The sequence below is a fragment of the Oncorhynchus kisutch genome, linkage group LG19, assembly GCF_002021735.2.
Source record: "Oncorhynchus kisutch isolate 150728-3 linkage group LG19, Okis_V2, whole genome shotgun sequence".
Lineage (NCBI taxonomy): Eukaryota > Metazoa > Chordata > Actinopteri > Salmoniformes > Salmonidae > Oncorhynchus > Oncorhynchus kisutch.
This window is the reverse complement of record NC_034192.2, coordinates 19,762,085-19,787,395: the sequence shown is the minus strand read 5'-3', so window position 1 is coordinate 19,787,395 and position 25,311 is coordinate 19,762,085. Positions and strand designations below refer to the sequence as shown.

The following is a 25,311-nucleotide window of genomic DNA, read 5'->3' as shown; positions in this document are numbered from 1 at the left end:
TGTCATTCATATTCACCCAGTTCAATGTAAAAGTGATGGGTTTAGGTTACTGTCAATCATATTCACCCAGTTCAATGTAACAGTGATGGGTTTAGGTTACTGTCATTCATATTCCATTCTCCCAGTTCAATGTAACAGTGATGGGTTTAGGTTACTGTCATTCATACTCCATTCAACCAGTTCAATGAAACAGTGATGGGTTTAGGTTACTGTCATTCATATTCACCCAGTTAAATGTAACAGTGATGGGTTTAGGTTACTGTCATTCATATTCCATTCACCAAGTTCAATGTAACAGTGATGGGTTTAGGTTACTGTCATTCATATTCACCCAGTTCAATGTAACAGTGATAAGTTTAGGTTACTGTCATTCATATTCCATTCACCCAGTTAAATGTAACAGTGATAGGTTTAGGTTACTGTCATTCATATTCACCCAGTTCAATGTAACAGTGATGGGTTTAGGTTACTGTCATTCATATTCACCCAGTTCAATGTAAAAGTGATGGGTTTAGGTTACTGTCAATCATATTCACCCAGTTCAATGTAACAGTGATGGGTTTAGGTTACTGTCATTCATATTCCATTCACCCAGTTCAATGTAACAGTGATGGGTTACATTATTCCATTCACCCAGTTCAATGAAACAGTGATGGGTTTAGGTTACTGTCATTCATATTCACCCAGTTCAATGTAACAGTGATGGGTTTAGGTTACTGTCATTCATATTCCATTCACACAGTTCAATGTAACAGTGATGGGTATAGGTTACTTTCATTCATATTCCATTCACCCAGTTCAATGTAACAGTGATGGGTTTAGGTTACTGTCATTCATATTCACCCAGTTCAATGTAACAGTGATAAGTTTAGGTTACTGTCATTCATATTCACCCAGTTCAATGTAACAGTGATGGGTTTCGGTTACTGTCATTCATATTCCATTCACCCAGTTCAATGTAATAGTGATAGGTTTAGGTTACTGTCATTCATATTCCATTCACCCATTTCAATGTAACAGTGATGGGTTTAGGTTAATGTCATTCATATTCCATTCACCCAGTTCAATGAAACAGTGACAGGTTTAGGTTACTGTCATTCATATTCCATTCACCCAGTTCAATGTAACAGTGATGGGTTTAGGTACTGTCATTTATATTCACCCAGTTCAATGTAACAGTGATGGGTTTAGGTAACTGTCATTCATATTCCATTCACCCAGTTCAATGAAACAATGATGGGTTTAGGTTACTGTCATTCATATTCACCCAGTTCAATGTAACAGTGATGGGTTTAGGTTACTGTCATTCATATTCACCCAGTTCAATGTAACAGTGATGGGTTTAGGTTACTGTCATTCATATTCCATTCCCCCAGTTCAATGTAACAGTGATGGGTTTAGGTTACTGTCATTCATATTCACCCAGTTCAATGTAACAGTGATGGGTTTAGGTTACTGTCATTCATATTCACCCAGTTCAATGTAACAGTGATAAGTTTAGGTTACTGTCATTCATATTCACCCAGTTCAATGTAACAGTGATAGGTTTAGGTTACTGTCATTCATATTCACCCAGTTCAATGTAACAGTGGTGGGTTTAGGTTACTGTCAATCATATTCACCCAGTTCAATGTAACAGTGATTGGTTTAGGTTAATTGTCATTCATATTCCATTCACCCAGTTCAATGTAACAGTGATGGGTTACATTATTCCATTCTCCCAGTTCAATGTAACAGTGATGGGTTTAGGTTACTGTCATTCATATTCCATTCACCCAGTTCAATGAAACAGTGATGGGTTTAGGTTACTGTCATTCATATTCACCCAGTTCAATGTAACAGTGATGGGTATAGGTTACTGTCATTCATATTCCATTCACCCAGTTCAATGTAACAGTGATGGGTTTAGGTTACTGTCATTCATATTCACCCAGTTCAATGTAACAGTGATGGGTTTAGGTTACTGTCATTCATATTCACCCAGTTCAATGTAACAGTGATAAGTTTAGGTTACTGTCATTCATATTCACACAGTTCAATGTAACAGTGATGGGGTTCGGTTAGTGTCATTCATATTCCATTCACCCAGTTCAATGTAACAGTGATAGGTTTAGGTTACTGTCATTCATATTCCATTCACCCAGTTCAATGTAACAGTGATGGGTTTAGGTTAATGTCATTCATATTCCATTCACCCAGTTCAATATAACAGTGATGGGTTTAGGTTACTGCCATTCATAGTCACCCAGTTCAATGTAACAGTGATAAGTTTAGGTTACTGTCATTCATATTCCATTCACCCAGTTCAATGTAACAGTGATGGGTTTAGGTTGCTGTCATTCATATTCACCCAGTTCAATGTAACAGTGATAAGTTTAGGTTACTGTCATTCATATTCACCCAGTTCAATGTAACAGTGATGGGGTTCGGTTACTGTCATTCATATTCCATTCACCCAGTTCAATGTAACAGTGACAGGTTTAGGTTACTGTCATTCATATTCCATTCACCCAGTTCAATGTAACAGTGATGGGTTTAGGTACTGTCATTTATATTCACCCAGTTCAATGTAACAGTGATTGGTTTAGGTTAATTGTCATTCATATTCCATTCACCCAGTTCAATGTAACAGTGATGGGTTACATTATTCCATTCTCCCAGTTCAATGTAACAGTGATGGGTTTAGGTTACTGTCATTCATATTCCATTCACCCAGTTCAATGAAACAGTGATGGGTTTAGGTTACTGTCATTCATATTCACCCAGTTCAATGTAACAGTGATGGGTATAGGTTACTGTCATTCATATTCCATTCACCCAGTTCAATGTAACAGTGATGGGTTTAGGTTACTGTCATTCATATTCACCCAGTTCAATGTAACAGTGATGGGTTTAGGTTACTGTCATTCATATTCAACCAGTTCAATGTAACAGTGATAAGTTTAGGTTACTGTCATTCATATTCACACAGTTCAATGTAACAGTGATGGGGTTCGGTTACTGTCATTCATATTCCATTCACCCAGTTCAATGTAACAGTGATAGGTTTAGGTTACTGTCATTCATATTCCATTCACCCAGTTCAATGTAACAGTGATGGGTTTAGGTTAATGTCATTCATATTCCATTCACCCAGTTCAATATAACAGTGATGGGTTTAGGTTACTGCCATTCATAGTCACCCAGTTCAATGTAACAGTGATAAGTTTAGGTTACTGTCATTCATATTCCATTCACCCAGTTCAATGTAACAGTGATAGGTTTAGGTTACTGTCATTCATATTCACCCAGTTCAATGTAACAGTGATGGGTTTAGGTTACTGTCATTCATATTCCATTCACCCAGTTCAATGTAACAGTGATGGGTTTAGGTTGCTGTCATTTATATTCCATTCACCCAGTTCAATGTAACAGTGATGGGTTTAGGTTACTGTCATTTATATTCACCCAGTTCAATGTAACAGTGATAAGTTTAGGTTACTGTCATTCATATTCATCCAGTTCAATGAAACAGTGATGGGTTTAGGTTACTGTCATTCATATTCACCCAGTTCAATGTAACAGTGATACGTTTAGGTTACTGTCATTCATATTCACCCAGTTCAATGTAACAGTGATGGGGTTCGGTTACTGTCATTCATATTCCATTCACCCAGTTCAATGTAACAGTGATGGGTTTAGGTACTGTCATTTATATTCACCCAGTTCAATGTAACAGTGATGGGTTTAGGTAACTGTCATTCATATTCCATTCACCCAGTTCAATGTAACAGTGATGGGTTTAGGTTACTGCCATTCATAGTCACCCAGTTCAATGTAACAGTGATAAGTTTAGGTTACTGTCATTCATATTCCATTCACCCAGTTCAATGTAACAGTGATAGGTTTAGGTTACTGTCATTCATATTCACCCAGTTCAATGTAACAGTGATGGGTTTAGGTTACTGTCATTCATATTCCATTCACCCAGTTCAATGTAACAGTGATGGGTTTAGGTTACTGTCATTCATATTCACCCAGTTCAACGTAACAGTGATGGGTTTAGGTTACTGTCATTCATATTCCATTCACCCAGTTCAATGTAACAGTGATGGGTTTACGTTACTGTCATTCATATTCCCCCAGTTCAATGTAACAGTGATGGGTTTAGGTTACTGTCATTCATATTCACCCAGTTCAATGTCACAGTGATAAGTTTAGGTTACTGTCATTCATATTCACCCAGTTCAATGTAACAGTGATGGGTTTAGGTTACTGTCATTCATATTCCATTCACCCAGTTCAATGTACCAGTGATGGGTTTAGGTTACTGTTATTCATATTCACCCAGTTCAATGAAACAGTGATGGGTTTAGGTTGCTGTCATTCATATTCCATTCACCCAGTTCAATGTAACAGTGATAGGTTTAGGTTACTGTCATTCATATTCCATTCACCCAGTTCAATGTAACAGTGATGGGTTTAGGTTACTGTCATTCATATTCCATTCACCCAGTTCAATGAAGCAGTGATGGGTTTAGGTCACTGTCATTCATATTCCCCCAGTTCAATGTAACAGTGATGGGTTTAGGTAACTGTCATTCATATTCCATTCACCCTGTTCAATGTAACAGTGATGGGTTTAGGTTAATGTCATTCATACTCCATTCACCCAGTTCAATGAAACAGTGATGCGTTTAGGTTACTGTCATTCATATTCACCCAGTTCAATGAAACAGTGATAGGTTTAGGTTACTGTCAATCATATTCCATTCACCCAGTTCAATGTAACAGTGATGGGTTTAGGTTACTGTCATTCATATTCACCCAGTTCAATGTAACAGTGATGGGTTTCGGTTGCTGTCATTCATATTCCATTCACCCAGTTCAATGTAACAGTGATAGGTTTTGGTTACTGTCAATCATATTCCATTCACCCAGTTCAATGTAACAGTGATGGGTTTAGGTTACTGTCATTCATATTCACCCAGTTCAATTTAACAGTGATGGGTTTAGGTTACTGTCATTCATATTCCATTCACCCAGTTCAATGTAACAGTGATGGGTTTACGTTACTGTCATTCATATTCCCCCAGTTCAATGTAACAGTGATGGGTTTAGGTTACTGTCATTCATATTCACCCAGTTCAATGTAACAGTGATAAGTTTAGGTTACTGTCATTCATATTCACCCAGTTCAATGTAACAGTGATAGGTTTAGGTTACTGTCATTCATATTCACCCAGTTCAATGTAACAGTGGTGGGTTTAGGTTACTGTCAATCATATTCACCCAGTTCAATGTAACAGTGATTGGTTTAGGTTAATTGTCATTCATATTCCATTCACCCAGTTCAATGTAACAGTGATGGGTTACATTATTCCATTCTCCCAGGTCAATGTAACAGTGATGGGTTTAGGTTACTGTCATTCATATTCCATTCACCCAGTTCAATGAAACAGTGATGGGTTTAGGTTACTGTCATTCATATTCACCCAGTTCAATGTAACAGTGATGGGTATAGGTTACTGTCATTCATATTCCATTCACCCAGTTCAATGTAACAGTGATGGGTTTAGGTTACTGTCATTCATATTCACCCAGTTCAATGTAACAGTGATGGGTTTAGGTTACTGTCATTCATATTCACCCAGTTCAATGTAACAGTGATAAGTTTAGGTTACTGTCATTCATATTCACACAGTTCAATGTAACAGTGATGGGGTTCGGTTACTGTCATTCATATTCCATTCACCCAGTTCAATGTAACAGTGATAGGTTTAGGTTACTGTCATTCATATTCCATTCACCCAGTTCAATGTAACAGTGATGGGTTTAGGTTAATGTCATTCATATTCCATTCACCCAGTTCAATATAACAGTGATGGGTTTAGGTTACTGCCATTCATAGTCAGCCAGTTCAATGTAACAGTGATATGTTTAGGTTACTGTCATTCATATTCCATTCACCCAGTTCAATGTAACAGCGATGGGTTTAGGTTGCTGTCATTCATATTCACCCAGTTCAATGTAACAGTGATAAGTTTAGGTTACTGTCATTCATATTCACCCAGTTCAATGTAACAGTGATGGGGTTCGGTTACTGTCATTCATATTCCATTCACCCAGTTCAATGTAACAGTGACAGGTTTAGGTTACTGTCATTCATATTCCATTCACCCAGTTCAATGTAACAGTGATGGGTTTAGGTACTGTCATTTATATTCACCCAGTTCAATGTAACAGTGATTGGTTTAGGTTAATTGTCATTCATATTCCATTCACCCAGTTCAATGTAACAGTGATGGGTTACATTATTCCATTCTCCCAGTTCAATGTAACAGTGATGGGTTTAGGTTACTGTCATTCATATTCCATTCACCCAGTTCAATGAAACAGTGATGGGTTTAGGTTACTGTCATTCATATTCACCCAGTTCAATGTAACAGTGATGGGTTTAGGTTACTGTCATTCATATTCCATTCTCCCAGTTCAATGTAACAGTGACAGGTGTAGGTTATTGTCATTCATATTCACCCAGTTGAATGTAACAGTGATGGGTTTAGGTTACTGTCATTCATATTCATATTCACCCAGTTCAATGAAACAGTGATGGGTTTAGGTTACTGTCATTCATATTCCATTCACCCAGTTCAATGAAACAGTGACAGGTTTAGGTTACTGTCATTCATATTCCATTCACCCAGTTCAATGAAACAGTGATGGGTTTAGGTTACTGTCATTCATATTCCATTCACCCAGTTCAATGAAACAATCCAATAGAGGATGCTAACTAAATGCTAACGAGTGCATTGGGAACATTTTGTACAGTTTCTGACCTAAACTATACAAGTATAAAAGTACCTAAAAAAATGCTACTGACAGTTTGCTGAATGCACAAAACAAATTTTAGCTAGGAGGGGATTCTCTGCTGTTACGAAGCAAATTCTTTATTTTGGAAGAAGCTAACCACTTATCTAGACAGCTAATGAGCTACTAAATTAGAAAACTAAATGGACAAATGTCTCTAGCACATATTATAGATGTAACCTTATAGTTATAAGATATCTAGCTGGTAAACATTTTGTTGTTAATTCCATACTGTAATTAAATCACCTGGCTCATGCTGAACAACAATGAGTGACTCACAAGGCTCCGGTCTCTCCTCCCCACCTATAGGCAGAAACTCAAACAGGAAGCCCCTATGGTAAGGACTGTTCAATGTTGGTCTGAACCATCAGAATCTATGCTTCAAGACCGTTTTTGATCATGCGGAGAATAGTATTGAAGTTCAGTGCATTTGGAAAATATTCAGAACCCTTCTGTTTTCTACATTTTGTAACTTTACAGCCTTATTCTAAAATAGATGAAATAAAACATGTTCCCCATCAATGTTCCCCATACAATATCCCATAATGGCAAAGCAAAAACAGGTTTTTAGATTTTTTTTGCAAATGTATTAAATCTAAAAAACAGAAATTACCTTATTTACATAAGTATTCAGACCCTTTGCTATGAGACTCCGTTGCATTCGGTTTCGATTGATCATCCTTAAGATGTTTCTACAACTTGATTGAAGTCCACCTGTGATAAATTCAATTGATTGGACGTGATTTTGAAAAGGCACACACCTGTCTACATAAGGTCCCACAGTTGATAGTGCATGTCAGGGCAAAAACCAAGCCAAGAGGCCTATTTGGAATGCTTAGCCAGACAAAATTAAACATGGCTATTTATATAATGACAATGAGTTTGGGGTGGCTAAAATTATTAAATATTAAAGCTTTAAACCTTCACTCATATATAAGTTATACTTAAATGGTTGTCCAGTAGATCATTTTTAAGAAAGGCTCATCCTTTGTTAAAATGTCCTTTTTGCCTTCATACAGATTACAACTTCTCATTTTGGACTAATTGAAAATTAAATTTAGTTTAAAGTATAGCCCTTTCTTAAACAAGTCATACAAAGCTGGTTAAAATTTCAGTTTTATCCTCCGGAAAAGATAGAACAAATAAACTCAGCAAAAAAAGAAACGTTCTCTCATTGTCAACTGTGTTTATTTTCAGTAAACTTAACACGTGTAAATATTTGTATGGACATAACAAGATTCAACAACTGAGACATAAACTGAACAAGTTCCACAGACATGTGACTAACAGAAATTGAATAATGTGTCCCTGAACAAAGGGGGGGTCAAAATCAAAAGTAACAGTCAGTATCGGGTGTGGGCACCAGCTGCATTAAGTACTGCAGTGCATCTCCTCCTCATTGACTGTATTTTGACGTCCGGATGAAAAGCGTTCCCAAAGTAAACTGCTACTCAGGCCCAGAAGCTAGGATATGCATATAATTGGTAGATTTGGATAGAAAACACTCTAAAGTTTCTAAAACTGTTAAAATCATGTCTGTGGGTATAATAGAACTGAAATGGCAGGCAAACCCAGAGGACAAACCGCCCCTCCCCAAAATATTTCATCCTACCACTGATTTCAATGGCTGGTACTTTTATAATAGGGTGAAATCGTTCCCGATTGCAGTTCCTGGGGCTTCCACTAGATGTCAACGGTCTTTAGAAAGAGTTTCGGGCTGGTTTATGGAAAAATTTGCCAGAAATTGTAGTTTTTCTAGGTGGCTCCCATTTTGCTGTAGTGTTTCCAAGCGCGTGAATGAGAACGCGTTCTTTGGTATTTTTCTCCAGTAAAGACAATAATGGTTCTCCGTCTTAAATTGTATCATTTATTTGCATACTTGTTTGGATAAGTTTATTGGTAACATTTGGGATACATTTTGTATGCATTTTGAAGGAGGGAAACCGAGTGGATTATTGACTGAAGCTCGCCAGCTAAACTGAGTTTTTATGGATATAAAGAAGGACTTTATCGAACAAAAGGACCATTTGTAATGTATCTGGGACCTTTTGGAGTGCCAAAAGAAGAAGATCTTCAAAGGTAAGGCATATATTATATCGCTATTTCTGACTTTCGTGTCGCAACTCCCTGGTTGAAAATGATTTGTTATGCATTTGTGTGCTGGGCGGTCTCCTCAGATAAATCGCATGGTTTGCTTTCGCCGTAAAGCCTTTTTGAAATCTGACGCGGTGGTTGGATTAACAATAAGTTAAGCTTTATTTTGATGTATTGCACTTGTGATTTCATGAAAGTTTAATATTTATTGTAATTTCATTTGAATTTGGCGCTCTGCAATTTCCCGGAAGTTTTCGAAATGGGAAACGCTAGCGTCCCACTAATCCGCAAGAAGTTAACGTCCTTTGAACTATTTGAGAACATGACAGTAAATGACAGTAAATAGAGCCATGAGGACACTTGTAGGAAACGTTATGCTGAAATTCCCACAGAAGAACGTTGTTTCTTAATGTTCTCTGAACTATGAGATTATTCCAATGTCAAACCAGTTCCTATAACATTACCAACATTGAAATGAAATGTAACCATTTTTGCACTTTGAGGAAACGTTCTGTTAAGTGCTAGCTGGGTTTTCAACTGTACATGTCATACATCAACTATGCTATCCCATTCACAACAGTCCAGAAACAGTTTGGTCATCCTGAATGCACCCAAACAGGTCAGTCTTTCACATATCTGAGGGGCCTATAGGCAGGAAGTAGGCAGGAAGTAAGCAGGGAATAGGCAGGGCTACATTCAAAGGATCTGGGAACATGAGGAGTCAACCTCATGTTCCCAGCAGTCTGCACTACAAGACAACCATTGAGCCACTTCCTATCTGTGTCCCAAATGGCACCCAATCTCTCCTGTAAAGTGAACTAAAGTGAACCACTATTGACCAGGACCCATAGACCATGGGGCTCTGGTCAAAAGTAGTGCACTATGTAGGGAATGCGGTGCTCAGCATGGTCTGTGTGATGATGATGTCACTTGCTAGGCCACAATGGATGCAATAGGCTGCTATATGTTGTGTGTTAGATTGCAGAGTGCTTTAAAGACCTGAATGCTGTCAAACGCTGCCATCCTAAATGGTATTTACAGAGAGTTTGGCCAGTCAGTCTTACCTGAGGCTCCATTGCCAACCTGCAGATGGATGGGAGAGGCCTGGTTGGTCCTGTCCGACTCGCTATGACCCCAAAGGCACACACACACCACATACACCATCACCAGCCACACACACCCCATCCTCCTGAGAAAGAGAGAGATAGAGAGATAAAGACAGACCCAGGACAGCAGCACAATTAGACACAACCAAATCATGAGAAAACAAAAAGATAATTACTTGACACATTGGAAAGAATCAACAAAAAAACTGTGCAAACTAGAATGCCATTTGGCCCTAAACAGAGAGTACACAGTGGCAGAATACCTGACCACTGTGACTGACCCAAACTTAAGGAAAGCTTTGACTATGTACAGACTCAGTGAGCATAGCCTTGCTATTGAGAAAGGCTGCCGTCGGCAGACCTGGCTCTCAAGAGAAGACAGACTATGTGTACGCTGCCCACAAAATGAAGTGGAACCTGAGTTGCACTTCCTAACCTCCTGCCAAATGTATGACCATATTAGAGACATATTTCCCTCAGATTCCACAGACCCACAAAGAATTTGGAAACAAACCCAATTTTGATAAACTCCCATATATATTGCGTGAAACACCACAGTGTGCCATCAATGTTGCCACAAGAAAAGGGCAACCGGTGAAGAACAAACACCATTGTTAATACAACCCATATATTTATGTTTATTTATTTTGTCCATTACCTAGTTGCACATAATATGTCATTATTATTTTGAAACTTTTGTGAATGTAATGTTTACTGTGAATTTTGTTATTGTTTATTTCACTTGCTTTGGCAATGTAAATATATGTTTCCCATGCCAATAAAGCACCTTGAATTTGATTGAATTGAGAGAGAGAGAGAGAGAGAGAGAGAGAGAGAGAGAGAGAGAGAGAGAGAGAGAGAGAGAGATAGAGAGAGAGAGAGGAGAGAGAGAGGAGAGAGAGAGAGAGGAGAGAGAGAGGAGAGAGAGAGAGAGAGAGAGAGAGAGAGAGAGAGAGGGAGAGATTAGAGATTATTTTTAATTGGTAGCACTGGTGCTCCCAACTTTTAAAAGTTAGGAGCACCACATGAAATGTATTTTTTCGATTTTGAAATCGATTGTGATACAGCCTACTGTATATTGGGCCTATATGAATTATATCTACTTTTGAAGAGCATGTGTCCTAGAAACTAATCAAATAAAATGATATTTGTCACATGCTTCTCAAACAACAGGTGTAGACTAACAGTGAAATATATATGTATGGGCCCTTCCAAAAATGAAAAATTGAGAAATAATTGAAAAATAATCACAAGGAATAAATACACAATGAGTAACGATAACTTGGGTATATGCACTGGGTAAGTACCGATTCCATGTGCAGGGGTACGAGCTAATTGAGGCAGATACACTACCGGTCAAAGGTTTTAGAACACCTACTCATTCAATGATTTTTCTGGTGTCTGGAGGTTATGGGGAAGCAAGCAAGTCGCTTGCGCGATGTGTAGCCTATGATCGAAGCCCGAAGACGGAATGGAGCTTGCCTGCCCACACTCAATGCAAAATATACACATACAAACGACAGCATACAAATGCACACAAACATTAACATCACACCTCCCCAAGTGCAAATACAAGTCACTGGGAATGTGAGTCCAAGTCACCAATGGTCGAGAAGGCGAGTCCAAGTCACCAATGGTCAAGAAGGCGAGTCCAAGTCCGAGTCACTAATGGTTAAGAAGGCGTGTCCAAGTCCGAGTCACTAATGGTCGAGAAGGCGAGTCCAAGTCACCAGTGGTTGAGGAGGCGAGTCCAAGTCACCAATGGTCGAGAAGGCGAGTCCAAGTCACCAATGGTCGAGAAGACGAGTCCAAGTCACCAATGGTCGAGAAGGCGAGTCCAAGTTCGAGTCACTAATGGTTGAGAAGGCGAGATGAAGTCACCAATGGTCGAGAAGGCGAGTCCAAGTCACCAATGGTCGAGAAGGCGAGTCCAAGTCACCAATGGTCGAGAAGGCGAGTCCAAGTCACCAATGGTCAAGAAGGCGAGTCCAAGTCCGAGTCACCAATGGTCAAGAAGGCGAGTCCAAGTCACCAATGGTCGGGAAGGCGAGTCCAAGTCACCAATGGTCGAGAAGGCGAGTCCAAGTCACCAATGGTCAAGAAGGCAAGTCCAAGTCCGAGTCACCAATGGTCAAGTCCAAGTCGAGTCACAAGTCATGAAATTATATTCCTATCAACAATTTAGCTTTTATAATAAACTAATGTATTTGAGGTGTTACATATTACATACCTGGATAAGAGGAACACCTATGTGAGAATGCTATTCATTGACTATAGGTCAGCGTTCAACACCATAGTGCCCTCCAAGCTCATCACTAAGCTAAGGTCCCTGGGACTGAACACCTCCCTCTGCAACTGAATCCTGGACTTCCTTACGGGCCGCCCCCAAGTGGTGATGATAGGTAACAACACATCCTGACCCTCATTATGGGTGCCACTCAGGTGTGCGTGCTTAGTCCCCTCCTGTACTCCCTGTTCACCCACAATTGTGTGGCCGCGCACGACTCCAATATCATCATTAAGTTTGCTGACAACACAATGGTTGTTGGCCTGATCACCGATGACGAGGGAGGAGGTCAGTGACCTGGTATTGCAATCTCTCCCTCAAAGTCAGCAAGACAAAGGAGCTGATCGTGGACTACAGGAAACAGAGGGCCAAGCACGCCCCCATCCACATAGATGGAGCTGTAGTGGAGTGGTTTGAGATATTCAAGTTCCTAGGTGTCCACATCACCAAGAAATTATCATGGTCCACAAACACCAAAACAGTTTTGAAGAAGGTAGAATAACGTCTCTTCCCCCTCAGCAGGCTGAACATATTCGGCATGAGCCCTCAATCCTCAAAACGTTATATAGCTGCACCATTGAGAGCATATTGACTGGCTGCATCATTGCTTGGTATGGCAACTGCTAGTCATTCGTCCGCAAGGCTCCACAGAGGGTAGTGCGTATGGCCCCTGCCAACAAGGACCTCTATACAACGCGGTGTCAGAGAAAGGCCCTAAACTGTCAAAGACTCCAGCCACCCAAGTCATAGACTGTTCTCTCAGCTACCACACGACAAGCGGTACCGATTCACCAAGTCTGGAACCAACAGGATCATGAACAGGTTCTACCCCCAAGCCATAAGACTGCTAAATAGGTTACTACTTGAGAAAAGGTTTACAAGTATTTGGTTTTAAACATACTTAAGTATCAAAAGTAAATGTAATTGCTAAAATATACTTAAGTATCAAAAGTAAAAGTGCAAATAATTTCACATTCTTTATATTAAGCAAACCAGATGGCACAATTTTCGTTTTTTTTTTTCAAGTTTACGGGTAGCCAAGGGCACATTCCAACACTCAGACATAATTTACAAATGAAGCATGTGTTTAGTGAGTCCGCCAGATCAGAGGCAGTAGGGATGACCAGGGATGTTCTCTTGATAAGTGGACCATTTTCCTGTCCTGCTAAGCATTTGAAATGTAACTACTTTTGGGAGTCAGGGAAAATGTATGGAGCAAAGAGTACATTATTTTCTTTAGGAATGTAGTGGAGTAAAAGTTGTCAAAAATATAAATAGTAAAGTACAGATACCAAAAAAAACTACTTTTAAGAATTTTTACTTAAGTACTTTACACCAGATGTCAGTTATAAATCCTAAAATCATTAGATTATTCTCGACTGTTTGAAATGCAGTGTACTGACCTTTTAATTCGTTTTCTGTTCCTAAACAAACCACACAGACACATCCATCAAGAAACAATGACAACACACGTAGCCTATCAATGTTGTTATGCTGAAGAAAACAAAAAGAACTGCTTACTTTAAAAGTGAAAGTAGGCCTTTAACTATGGATATTCGATAAGATAATAAATGCCCGCCTTGGCATTCTCAAGCGTGTTGGAAACAATATTAGATATTACAGAATTGTGGTCAAGTCCTTCAGTTACTCACTTTAAGTTCCGCTTTATTTTACAACCAACCCAGCTAGCACATAATGTTCTGAGAACCATATGTTTCTTAGTTGGGAATTTCAGTAAGACTACTTCAGTATGTTTCTTACAGGTTTCCTCGTGGTTTTATGTAAGTCATGTTCTCAGAATGTTCAGAGAACATTAAGAAACAGCATTCAGTACTTATTCCTTACTTAGTAGGAATTTCAGTACTTCAACATAGTTATTTTGCAGGTTTCCTCATGTTTCTATTTAAAGTCATGTTCTCAGAACATTCAGAAAACGTTCCACGAAAACCTTAGTAACATTCAAAAATAATTGTACTAATGTTATTCAAAAACATGTACACTAAACTCTTGCTTGTTTCCATTGAAATGGGTTCCGTTTGAATAGACAAAAATATACAGCTTTGTATGAGCAAAAATAAAATGACACAGTAGCCCCTTCCTTTTGGCGTAGTGGACAAATTCCATGGTTAAAGAACAGAAGAACATAGGTTCGAATCTCACTGAAGTGCCACCTATAAAAAAATAAATGTGTTTGAGTGACTAATACCTATTCATTTCCATGTGTCCTATCAGTGCTCTGAGTGCAACACAAATAAACTAGGCTAGCATTCAATTAAACTTTTAGGAAGTTATTAAAAAAACACTATCATTTCCATTCTATAGTAAACCATAGTAAAACGTTCTCAGAAACTCAATGCAACCTAAAAATGACAGGCAGACAGGCGAAACTTTCCCTTCCATTCAAAGAACATTTAAAAGTACAATTTTACCAGTCAGGAAACGTATGGCTTAGTTCCCAGAACTAATGGGGAAACCAAAACATACGTTCCAACAACTTCCAAGAAACCAAATGTGCGAGCTGGGAAGTGACACAAACGTAGCCAGACAATAAGCATATCCCAGTAAATAAGCGATGCCAATGTAAACAAAGTAACAATCTTCGATGTATACCTAATAATAACTCGGTATTCAATGTCAAAGCGCAACTTTCCATCTCCATTTTACTACGTCGCCGTTGGGAAACTCACCTTCACAACTTGGGATATCCTATGTGGTATGCAGCTGCTGTCTTACGATCCCCAACACAGTAAAGTCCTCTGGAGTTTCTGTGTACTGTGACTAGATATTGTCCAGTCCTTTTGTGTAGTCCATTTGAAATCAGTTTTAATATAGGTCCACTCGGAGTGCGATGTCGGATGTCGCCCCTGTCTTCGCGCGGAGAGTAGGCACTGCACTGTATGGGGTAGACTAAACTATACCTAATCGAGATCAGTTTACTTCGAACAGCTCATTCCCCTCTCACCAGAATACAGTTTAATATCATCTCTAACTTGTCCTCTGGATATGATATGTGGATAATATACTGTCGTACACTGAGTGCGCTCCACACGGAGCGCGGAAGCCACCTTCAGGATTTACCAGAAAAGAGCACTTCATTCTGGGGTTCTTTTTTCTATCCCGAACTGTCACTAAACTCAAACGTCAAACCCCTTCCTGCACTTAACCCCTCTAGTAGGCCTATAAACATAACTTGTATCTGTTAAATGTAGGGGCCTATGTCTATCCTATTTAACTATACTGAACACACACTTTATTTATGTTGTTTTCTTTGTGGCTAGCAATGTGCATTAACTGCTATAATTGCATAAAGATGTTATTTAACGAATTCGTTCATATGTGTGTATATAGGGGGCTAATATATATATATATATATATATATATATGTGTGTGTGTGAGCAATTACCTACAAAATATAATCTTTATGATAACTTTTATTAGGATGTACAAAACAATTGTAGGCCTAGGCTAATCTAACTATGGTTCTCAGTCAGAGTCGCATCCTCAGCTCAGCGGCTATTCGCCAACAAATAAACTTCCTCAAACTTCACCAAAGCCGTTTCATACACTTCCTCTCCTCTCCGCAAATGAACCGACTTCCTTCATAACGCAACCCCGCCCGCCCGCCCGACTGACTGACAACACAAAACAACGAAGATCCATCCGCTCCTTGGGCGTCGGACCAATTCTGCCACAGAGGAGAGGAGGAAGGACTATGTTAGGTGAGTTTTTGACCCAAGACTGCTTACTTATTATACCTAATCGGAAATGAATAGGCTGGGACTACTATACCTTTTAAACTGTGTAACGTAGCCTAATGCTGCGAGTTATTCTACAACAAATGTTGTCTGGCTTCCCATAAACTCTACTGGGTTTGACTCCGAGATGTCCAGCTTTCTGTCTGGAGCCTCTCCGTTATCATTTAGACGTTTGCTACAGGCTAGCGTCAGTTATTATTTGTCTGTGCCATGGGATTATAGGTTATTGTGTTTTACTCATAAGTAATTGATCGAGGGACCAACTACTCCCTAAGAATGTTGACATGTCTTCTACACTCACTTGTTTAGGGGTGTTCTGTGTGTGTGTGTGTGTGTGTGTGTGTGTATGTGTGCGTGCATGAGAGTGCATGTGTGTGTGGTTTTCGATCATCCGTATCATCTCTTATCACCAGAAACAGATGTGACTATTCTATGAATGATTTCACTCAGACAATCACACAGTTTGATGGTTTCATGTTATGTAGAAATAGAATTGAGAGTGAAATGACTGACTTTCCACCAAAATGTCCATAAATAATTTTCCTTGCACCACCCACCCTCCAATATGTATTCTCTCTGTATACTCCAATAATACAGGGAGATATACAGGAGGGCAAACCTGCTTTTTGAGTATGGTGGTGGTGGTATTTTCACACTTTACTAGTGTTTTCTCTACTCTGACAGTTAGGTGTAGTTCGATACCTGAAACCTTTTGTGGGGAAGGAAGGAGTGAGGGAATGAGGGGGCTAAGGAGGGAGGAAAAGAGGAAAGGAAGAAGGGAATATTGAGTTCTGTGTTTGGACAGCTGTTTGTCTGACAGCTCAGTCCTCAATGATTTTAACAGCCACCAAGAGGTGGTCATAACACACATTATATAACATACTTATAACATATACACACCAACTAGTTGATGGCTGCCTGGACCACATACAAGATAAAGTACATACTTAAATGATATATAACCGTTGTATATACAGTTGAAGTCGGGAGTTTACATACACTTAGGTTGGAGTCATTAAAACTCGTTTTTCAACCACAACCACTTCAACTACTTGTGCATGGCACAAGTCATTTTTCCAACAATTGTTTACAGACAGATTATTTCACTTATAATTCACTGTATCACAATTCCAGTGGGTCAGAAGTTTACATACACTAAGTTGACTGTGCTTTTTAACAGCTTGGAAAATTCCTGAAAATTATGTCATGGCTTTAGATGCTTCTGATAGGCTAATTGACATAATTTGAGTCATTTGGAGATATACCTGTGGATGTATTTCAATGCCTACCTTCAAACTCAGTGCCTCTTTGCTTGACATCATGGGAAAATCAAAGGAAATGTAGACCTCCACAAGTCTGGTACATCCTTGGGAGCAATTTCAAAATGCCTGAAGGGACCACGTTCATCTGTACAAACAATAGTACGCCAGTTTAAACACCATGGGACCACGCAGTCATCACACCACTCAGGAAGGAGACGCGTTCTGTCTCCTAGAGATGAACGTACTTTGGTGCGAAAAGTGCAAATCGATCCCAGAACAACAGCAAAGGATCTTGTGAAGATGCTGGAGGAAACAGATACAAAAGTATCTATATCCACAGTAAAACTAGTCCTATATCGGCATAACCTGAAAGGCCGCTCAGCAAGGAAGAAGCTACCGCTCCAAAACCTCCATAAAAAAGCCAGACTACAGTTTGCAACTGCACATGGGGACAAAGATCGTACTTTTTGGAGAAATGTTCTCTGGTCTGATGAAACAAAAATAGAACTGTTTGGCCATATTGACCATCGTTATGTTTGGAGGAAAAAGGGGGAGGCTTGAAAGCCGAAGAACACCCTCCCAAACGTGAAACACGTGGGTGGCAGCATCATGTTGTGGGGATGCTTTTCTGCAGGAGGGACTGGTGCACTTCACAAAATAGATGGCATCATGAGGTAAGAAAATTATGTGGATATATTGAAGCAACATCTCAAGACATCAGTCAGGAAGTTAAAGCTTGGTCGCAAATGGGTCTTCCAAATGGACAATGACCCCAAGCATACTTCCAAAGTTGTGGCAAAATGGCTTAAGGACAACAAAGTCAAGGTATTGGAGTGGCTATCACAAAGCCCTGACCTCAATTCTATAGAACATTTGTGGGCAGAACTGAAAAAGCGTGTGTGAGCAAGGAGGCCTACAAACCTGACTCATTTACACCAGCTCTGTCAGGAGGAATGGGCCAAAATTCACCCAACTTATTGTGGGAAGCTTGTGGAAGGCTACCCGAAACGTTTGACCCAAGTGAAACATTTAAAGGCAGTGCTACCAAATACTAATTGAGTGTATGTAAACTTCTGACCCACTGGGAATGTGATGAATAAAATCTAAGCTGAAATAAATTCTCTCTACTGTTATTCTGACATTTCACATTCTTAAAATATAGTGGTGATCCTAACTGACCTAAGACAGGGAATTTTACTAGAATTAAATGTCAGGAATTGTTAAAAACTGAGTTTAAATGTATTTGGCGAAGGTGTATGTAAACTTCCGACTTCAACTGTAGCCATTGTTGTTTTACGAATTCCGGATTGCCCCTTTAACCCCTAGTCACTTTGGATGAGTAAATGGTTGCTAAATGTCCATATTGTTGTCGTGATAACCCACAGCTCATAGAGTAGACTCTGGCAACCGACCCAACTAGGCCTGTCCCTCAGGACATCTAGCCCTTCCTGTTTCACGTTCTCACACCGCTAGTTCACTCTCCTGGGGCCTTGCTTGTAAATGCTGTGAACGACACACACACACACACGCACGTTCTCTCTCGCTCGCACACACATACACACACAATTATACACCAAACTGAGTACACACCAAAGTGGTAGTGCCCGGACTCGTGTTCTTTAAAAGTGAGCATTAACAGGCATACCAACATCATGCTGTCTCTACCTTATTCCCTTTATATTGCACTATTTTTGACCAGGACCCATAGGCACTATATTAGGGTGCCATTTGGGATGCATCCTTTGTCGCTGCTTGTTATATGTTGCTGCTGTGAATGCAAGCCTTTCAGTTCAGCCCTTAAAGGAACAATCTGTAACTTTTATATCCAGTCTAAAGGTCTCCCTCTCTGAATGTTTATTCTCCTTTGTGTCTCTCTTCTTTCCACTCTGCATCCTCTCTCTCTCTCTCTTTCCTTCCCTCTCTCACTCTGACTGTAGCTTAGTGCTGCTGGGGACTGTTAGAGTGTGTAACATGCTGACTAGATCAGGTAGGAACCTGCATCCACGTGCGCCATTGTATGCATGTTGATTTTGTCCATCCACACCAGACGTGATCAAGACACGCAGGTTGAAATATCAAAATTAACTCTGACTGCACTATAAATACAAAAGTATGTGAACACCCCTTCAAATTGGTGGATTCGGCTATTTCAGCCCCACCCGTTACTGACAGGTGTATAAAATCGAGCACACAAATCGTGTGTTCTCTACACCGACAATTAATCCACAGACAAAAGGGGAAACATAGTTAGTTTCTAGTAATCTCTCCTCCGTCAGTCTTGTTGTTGTTCTTCTTCTGTGGACTTTACATGGCAGTTGGCAACCAACTTTAAGATGCATTACCAGTACCAACTGGTTTGGAGTGTAGACCTCAGATTTGCTTTCAATCACCCACGTGGGTATATGCTCCTAAAAACCAGCGAGGAGATGGGAGAGCCAGGACTTGCAGTTTGGGTGAAATTATTGAATAATATCAGGAATCAAGGTAAGACCCAAGTGCAGACTGTGTGAAGTAATGAAGTTTATTGAAACAGGGGCAGGCAAACGACAGGTCAAGGCAGGCAGGGGTCGATAATCCAGAGTAGAGGCCAAGGTACAGGACGGCAGGCAGGCTCAGAGTCAGGCAAGAGTCAAAAACCAGGAGGACGAGAAAAAGAGACACTAGGGAAAACAGGAGCTGAGACAAAATGCTGGTATGCTTGAACAAACCAGACAAACTGTAAAACAGAGACAGAAAACACAGGTATAAATACCCAGGGGATAATGGGGAAAATGGGCGACACCTGGAGGGGGGTGGAGACAAGCACAAGGACAGGTGAAACAGATCAGGGCATGACAGAATAACATGTATGTGTCCATTTATTTTGCATCGCTCGCGTACCCACCACAGGCAGTGTGGTCAGCATGCTGACTAGACCAGGTAGGAACGTGCATCCACGTGCGTCATCGTGTGCATTTGTCCATCAACACCAGAAGCGATCAGGACACGCCTGCAGGAAGGGTACCACATGAGGGAGGAGGATGTCTTCCCTATAAAGCACAGCGTTGAGATTGCCTGCAATGACAACAAGCTCAGTCTGATGATGCTGTGACACACCGCCCCAGACCATGACGGACCCTCCACCTCCAAATCAATCCAGCTCCAGAGTACAGGCCTCGGTGTAATGCTCATTCCTTCAATGATAAACGCAAACACAACCATCACCCCTGGTGAGACAAAACCGCAACAGTCTGAGCACTGATGGAGGGATTGTGTGTTCCTGGTGTAACTCGGGCAGTTGTTGTTGCCATCCTGTACCTGTCCCTGCCATCCTGTACCTGTTGCCATCCTGTACCTGTACCTGTCCCGTGTGATATTCGGATGTACAGATCCCTGTGCAGGTGTTCTTTCACGTGGTCTGCCACTGCAAGGACGTTCAGCTGTCCGTCCTGTCTCCCTGTAACACTGTCTTAGGTGTCTCACAGTACAGACATTGCAATTTATTTACCAGGCCACATCTGCAGTCCTTATGCCTCCTTGCAGCATGCCTAAGGCACGTTCACGCAGATGAGCAGGGACCCTGGGCATCTTTCTTTTGGTGTTTTCCAGAGTCAGTAGAAAGGCCTCTTTAGTGTCCTAAGTTTCCATAACTGTAACATTAATTGCCTACCGTCTGTAAGCTATTAGTGTCTTAACAACCGTTCCACAGGTACATGTTCATTAATTGTTTATGGTTAATTGAAAAAGCATGGGAAACAGTGTTTAAACCCTTTGCAATGAAGAACTGTGAAGTTATTTAGATTTTTACGAATTATCTTTGAAAGACAGGGTCCTGAAAAAGGGACGTTTCTTTTTTTGCTGAGTTTATATTAATTTGGGGACAGGTCAAAAAGCATGAAACATTCATGACCATTTAGCTAGCTTGCTGTTGCTAGCTAATTTGTCCTAGGATATGAAACATTGGGTTGTTATTTTACATGAAATGCACAAGGTTTTCGACTCCGGCAATTAATCCACAGATTCTAGTCTCCTCATTCAGTCTTCTTTTTCATCTTCTTCTTTGGACTTTATATGGCCAACCAACTTTAAGGTGCATTACCACCACCAACTGGACTGGAGTCTGGACCTCAGTTCAGCTTTCAATCACCCATGTGGTTATATGCTCCTAAAAACTAATGAGATTGGAGAGGCGGGACTTGCAGTGCCTCAAGCGTCAAATTTAGAACCAAGTTCTATTTTAGCGCCTGGCTACGCAGACGCACATTGACGCGCGCAAACAGTTTGGATGAAATGATTGAATAACATGCATGTGTACATTTATTTTGCAACGCTCGCGCACCCAACGCGGGCGGTGTGGTCAGCATGTAAGGGAAGAAGTGGAGTGGTAAAGTAACGTCCTGTCTACTTCTCCTTTCATCTCTCTCTTTCAATGAAGTTGTAATCTGCGGTGAGGAGGACGTGTGAGCTTCTTCAACACCCTATTCCTTATATGGGTCATTCTACACAAGTGGTGCACACTGGGGGTTGATTTCTTTCTCATTTATATCCTATTTTTCCCCAAACTTTCAGAGCATATATTTATCTTCCAACATATGTCAGGTAGACATATATATTACTCACACACTGTTTGTATTTGAAATATTTCCTTACCACCCCACCAAATTTGTCACTAGCGAAATGTTGTGAAAAAGCTGTAATAAAAAGGGAGAACCGCACAGTAGGGATCATTTTGATTAACCTTATTTTACAGATTAATTGTACACATTGTATTTGAATACTAAATTAACAAAATAGTAAAAACTATTTTTAAACAGATTTTCAAAACCTTTACATTTCATTATGAGAATTATAATCACTTTTGTTCTCTGTAAAATGTTCAATGTTGATTGTAAGAATCTGAAATTTGTTGATTGATTGACTTACAAATGCATCTAATTCATTATATTGTTAGACGTAATGGTTGGAACCGGTTCAAGAAAACAGAACCAAAAACGGAACAGGGTGCGAAAATTATTATTTTAAAAGCTTGTAAACTGGATAATATCATCATTTTACATTCCAGAAATGTTTTTCTAGTCCCCCAAAAAAATGCGATTGGACTCTAGAGCAGTGGAAACTAGTTCTCTGGAGTGATGAATCACGCTTCACCACCTTGATGTACTGGGCCGTACGCACTATCCTCTGTAGTGCCTTGCAGTCGGAGGCCGAGCAGTTGCCATACCAGGCAGTGATGCAACCAGTCAGGATGCTCTCGATGGTGCAGCTGTAGAAATTTTTGAGGATCTGAGGACCCATGCCAAATATTTTCAATATTTTCAGTCTCCTGAGGGGGTATATGCTTTGCTGTGCCCCCTTCACGACTGTGTTAGTGTGTTTGGACCATGATAGTTTGTTGTTGATATGGACACCAAGGAACTTGAAGCTCACAACCTGCTCTAAAGCCACGTCGATGAGAATGGGGGCGTGTTCTGTCCTCTTTTTCCTGTAGTCCACAATCATCTCCTTGGTCTTGTTCACATTGAGGGAGAGGTTATTGTCCTGGCACCACATTGCCAGGTCTCTGACCTCCTCCCTATAAGCTGCCTCATTGTTGTCGGTGATCAGGCCTACCACTGTTGTGTCATCTGTAAACTTAATGATGGTTTTGGAGTCGTGCCTGGCCGTGCAGTCTTGAGTGAACAGGGAGTACAGGAGGGGACTGAGCACGCACCCCTGAGGGGCCCTCGTGTTGAGGATCAACATGGCGGTTGTGTTGTTATCTACCCTTACCACCTGGGGGCAACCCATCAGGAAGTCCAGGATCCAGTTGCAGAGGGAGGTGTTTAGTCCCAGGGTCCTATGGTGTTGAACGCTGAGCTCTAGTTAATGAATAGCATTCTCACATAGGTGTTCCTTTTGTCCAGGTGGGAAAGGGCAGTGTGGAGTCCGTGGATCTCTGGATCTGTTGGGGCGATATTCAAATTGAAGTGGGTCTAGGGTTTCTGGGATAATGGTGTTGATATGAGCGATGACCAGCAGGATGTTCTACAATGCTGGAAGGCTAATTGATTCTACAGTCTTTAAATATGTGTGTTTCGGTGGGACAACATCTTTTAGAGAAAGATGTTTGAAAATAAAGAAATCTACTAATTAGATTATTATCTTTCAATGTAATAATAGAAGAACTCAACATGTTCTATTGAAATAAATAATATTGTTAAAAAACATTTTTAACATGAAGTTCAGGAGTCTGGGTTTTTATTTTTATTTGGTTGGGGGGGACCTCTTTCAATGTAATAATATAATAACTCAACATGTTCTATTGAAATAATAGTGTTAAAAAATGTTTTTTAACATCAATCAAGTGTATTTATGAAGCCCTTCTTAGATCAGCTGATATATCAAAGTGCTGTACAGAAACCCAGCCTAAAACCCCAAACAGCAAGCAATGCAGGTGTAAAAGCATGGTGGCTAGCAAAAACTCCCATAGAATAATCCCAGTGGTTGTCGAGGGTGCAACAGGTCAGCACCTCAGGAGAGGGAGAGAGAGAGAGAGAGAATACTTCAATTCACACAGGACATCAGATAAGACAGGAGAAATACTGGAGGCTGAGACAGGAGGGGTCCGGAGACACGTGGCCCCATCTTACGATACCCCCGGACGGGGCCAAACAGGCAGGGTATAACCCCACCCACTTTGCCAAAGCACAGCCCCCACACCACTAGAGGGATATCTTCAACCACCAATTTACCATCCTGAGACAAGGCAGAGTATAGCTCACAAAGATCTCCGCCATGGCACAACCCAAGGGGGGTGCCAACCTTGACAGGAAGATCACGTCATTGACTCAACCCACTCAAGTGACGCACCCCTCCTAGGGACGGCATGGAAGAGCACCAGTAAGCCAGTGACTCAACCCCTGTAATAGGGTTAGAGGCAGAGAATCCCAGTGGAGAGAGGGGAACCGGCCAGGCAGAGACAGCAAGGGCGGTTCGTTGCCCCAGTGCCTTTCCGTTCACCTTCACACTAATGGGCCAGACTACACTCAATCATAGGACCTACTGAAGAGATGAGTCTCCAATAAAGACTTAAAGGTTGAGACCGAGTCTGCGTCTCTCACATGGGTAGGCAGACCATTCCATAAAAATGGAGCTCTATAGAAGAAAGCCCTGCCTCCAGCTGTTTGCTTAGAAATTCTAGGGACAATTAAGAGGCCTGCGTCTTGTGACCGTAGCGTACGTGTAGGTATGTACGGCAGGACCAAATCATAGAGATAGGTAGGAGCAAGCCCATGTAATTCCTTGTAGGTTAGCAGTAAAAACCTTGAAATCAGCCCTTGCCTTGACAGGAAGCCAGTGTAGGGAGGCTAGCACTGGAGTAATATGATCACATTTTTTGGTTCTAGTCAGGATTCTAGCAGCCGTATTTAGCACTAACTGAAGTTTATTTCGTGCTTTATCCGGGTAGCCAGAAAGTAGAGCATTGCAGTAGTCTAACCTAGAAGTAACAAAAGCATGGATTAATTTTTCTGCATCATATTTGGACAGAAAGTTTCTGATTTTTGCAATGTTACGTAGATGGGAAAAAATCTGTCCTTGAAACATGATATGTTCATCAAAAGAGAAATCAGGGTCCAAAGTAACGCCGAGGTCCTTCACAGTTTTATTTGAGACGACTGTACAACCATTAAGATTAATTGTCAGAATCAACAGAATATCTCTTTGTTTCTCGGGACCTAGAACATGCATCTCCGTTTTGTCCGAGTTTAAAAGTAGAACGTTTGCAGCCATCCACTTCCTTCCTTATGACATCCCCAAGATGTAAAATATATAGTGAAAACAATAGTGGTCCTAAAACGGAACCTTGGGGAACACCGAAATGTACCGTTAATTTGTCAGAGGACAAACCATTCACAGAGACAAACTGATATCTTTCCGATGGATAAGATCTAAACCAGGCCAGAACTTGTCCGTGTAGACCAATTTGGGTTTCCAATCTC

General features: G+C 40.6%; 2 protein-coding genes across 6 annotated transcripts in view; one reads left to right on the top strand and one right to left on the bottom strand.

Annotated features, from left to right (window-relative positions):
* The window catches only part of LOC109864423 (stromal interaction molecule 1), a 199,995-nt gene extending 184,534 nt beyond the window's left edge, over window positions 1-15,461 (bottom strand). Inside the window, exons 1-2 of one of the 4 annotated variants that reach the window (XM_020452204.2) lie at window positions 15,024-15,461; window positions 10,008-10,132 (exon numbers count right to left, since the gene is read on the bottom strand). In XM_020452204.2, the coding sequence (XP_020307793.1) occupies window positions 10,008-10,128 (121 nt within the window). In that variant the 5' untranslated portion in view covers window positions 10,129-10,132; window positions 15,024-15,461. Of the gene's footprint in view, window positions 1-10,007; window positions 10,133-13,739; window positions 14,014-15,023 lie in introns of those variants that run through there. The other 3 variants (XM_020452207.2, XM_031797671.1, XM_031797670.1) reach the window with 3 other exon arrangements.
* A 488-nt stretch (window positions 15,462-15,949) lies between these two features.
* The window catches only part of LOC109864421 (rho-related GTP-binding protein RhoG), a 21,970-nt gene continuing 12,608 nt past the window's right edge, over window positions 15,950-25,311 (top strand). The window contains exons 1-2 of one of the 2 annotated variants that reach the window (XM_020452203.2): window positions 15,983-16,055; window positions 19,291-19,340. The gene's annotated coding sequence lies outside the window, so the exon portion shown is untranslated. Of the gene's footprint in view, window positions 16,056-19,290; window positions 19,341-25,311 lie in introns of both variants that reach the window. The other variant, XM_020452202.2, reaches the window with a different exon arrangement.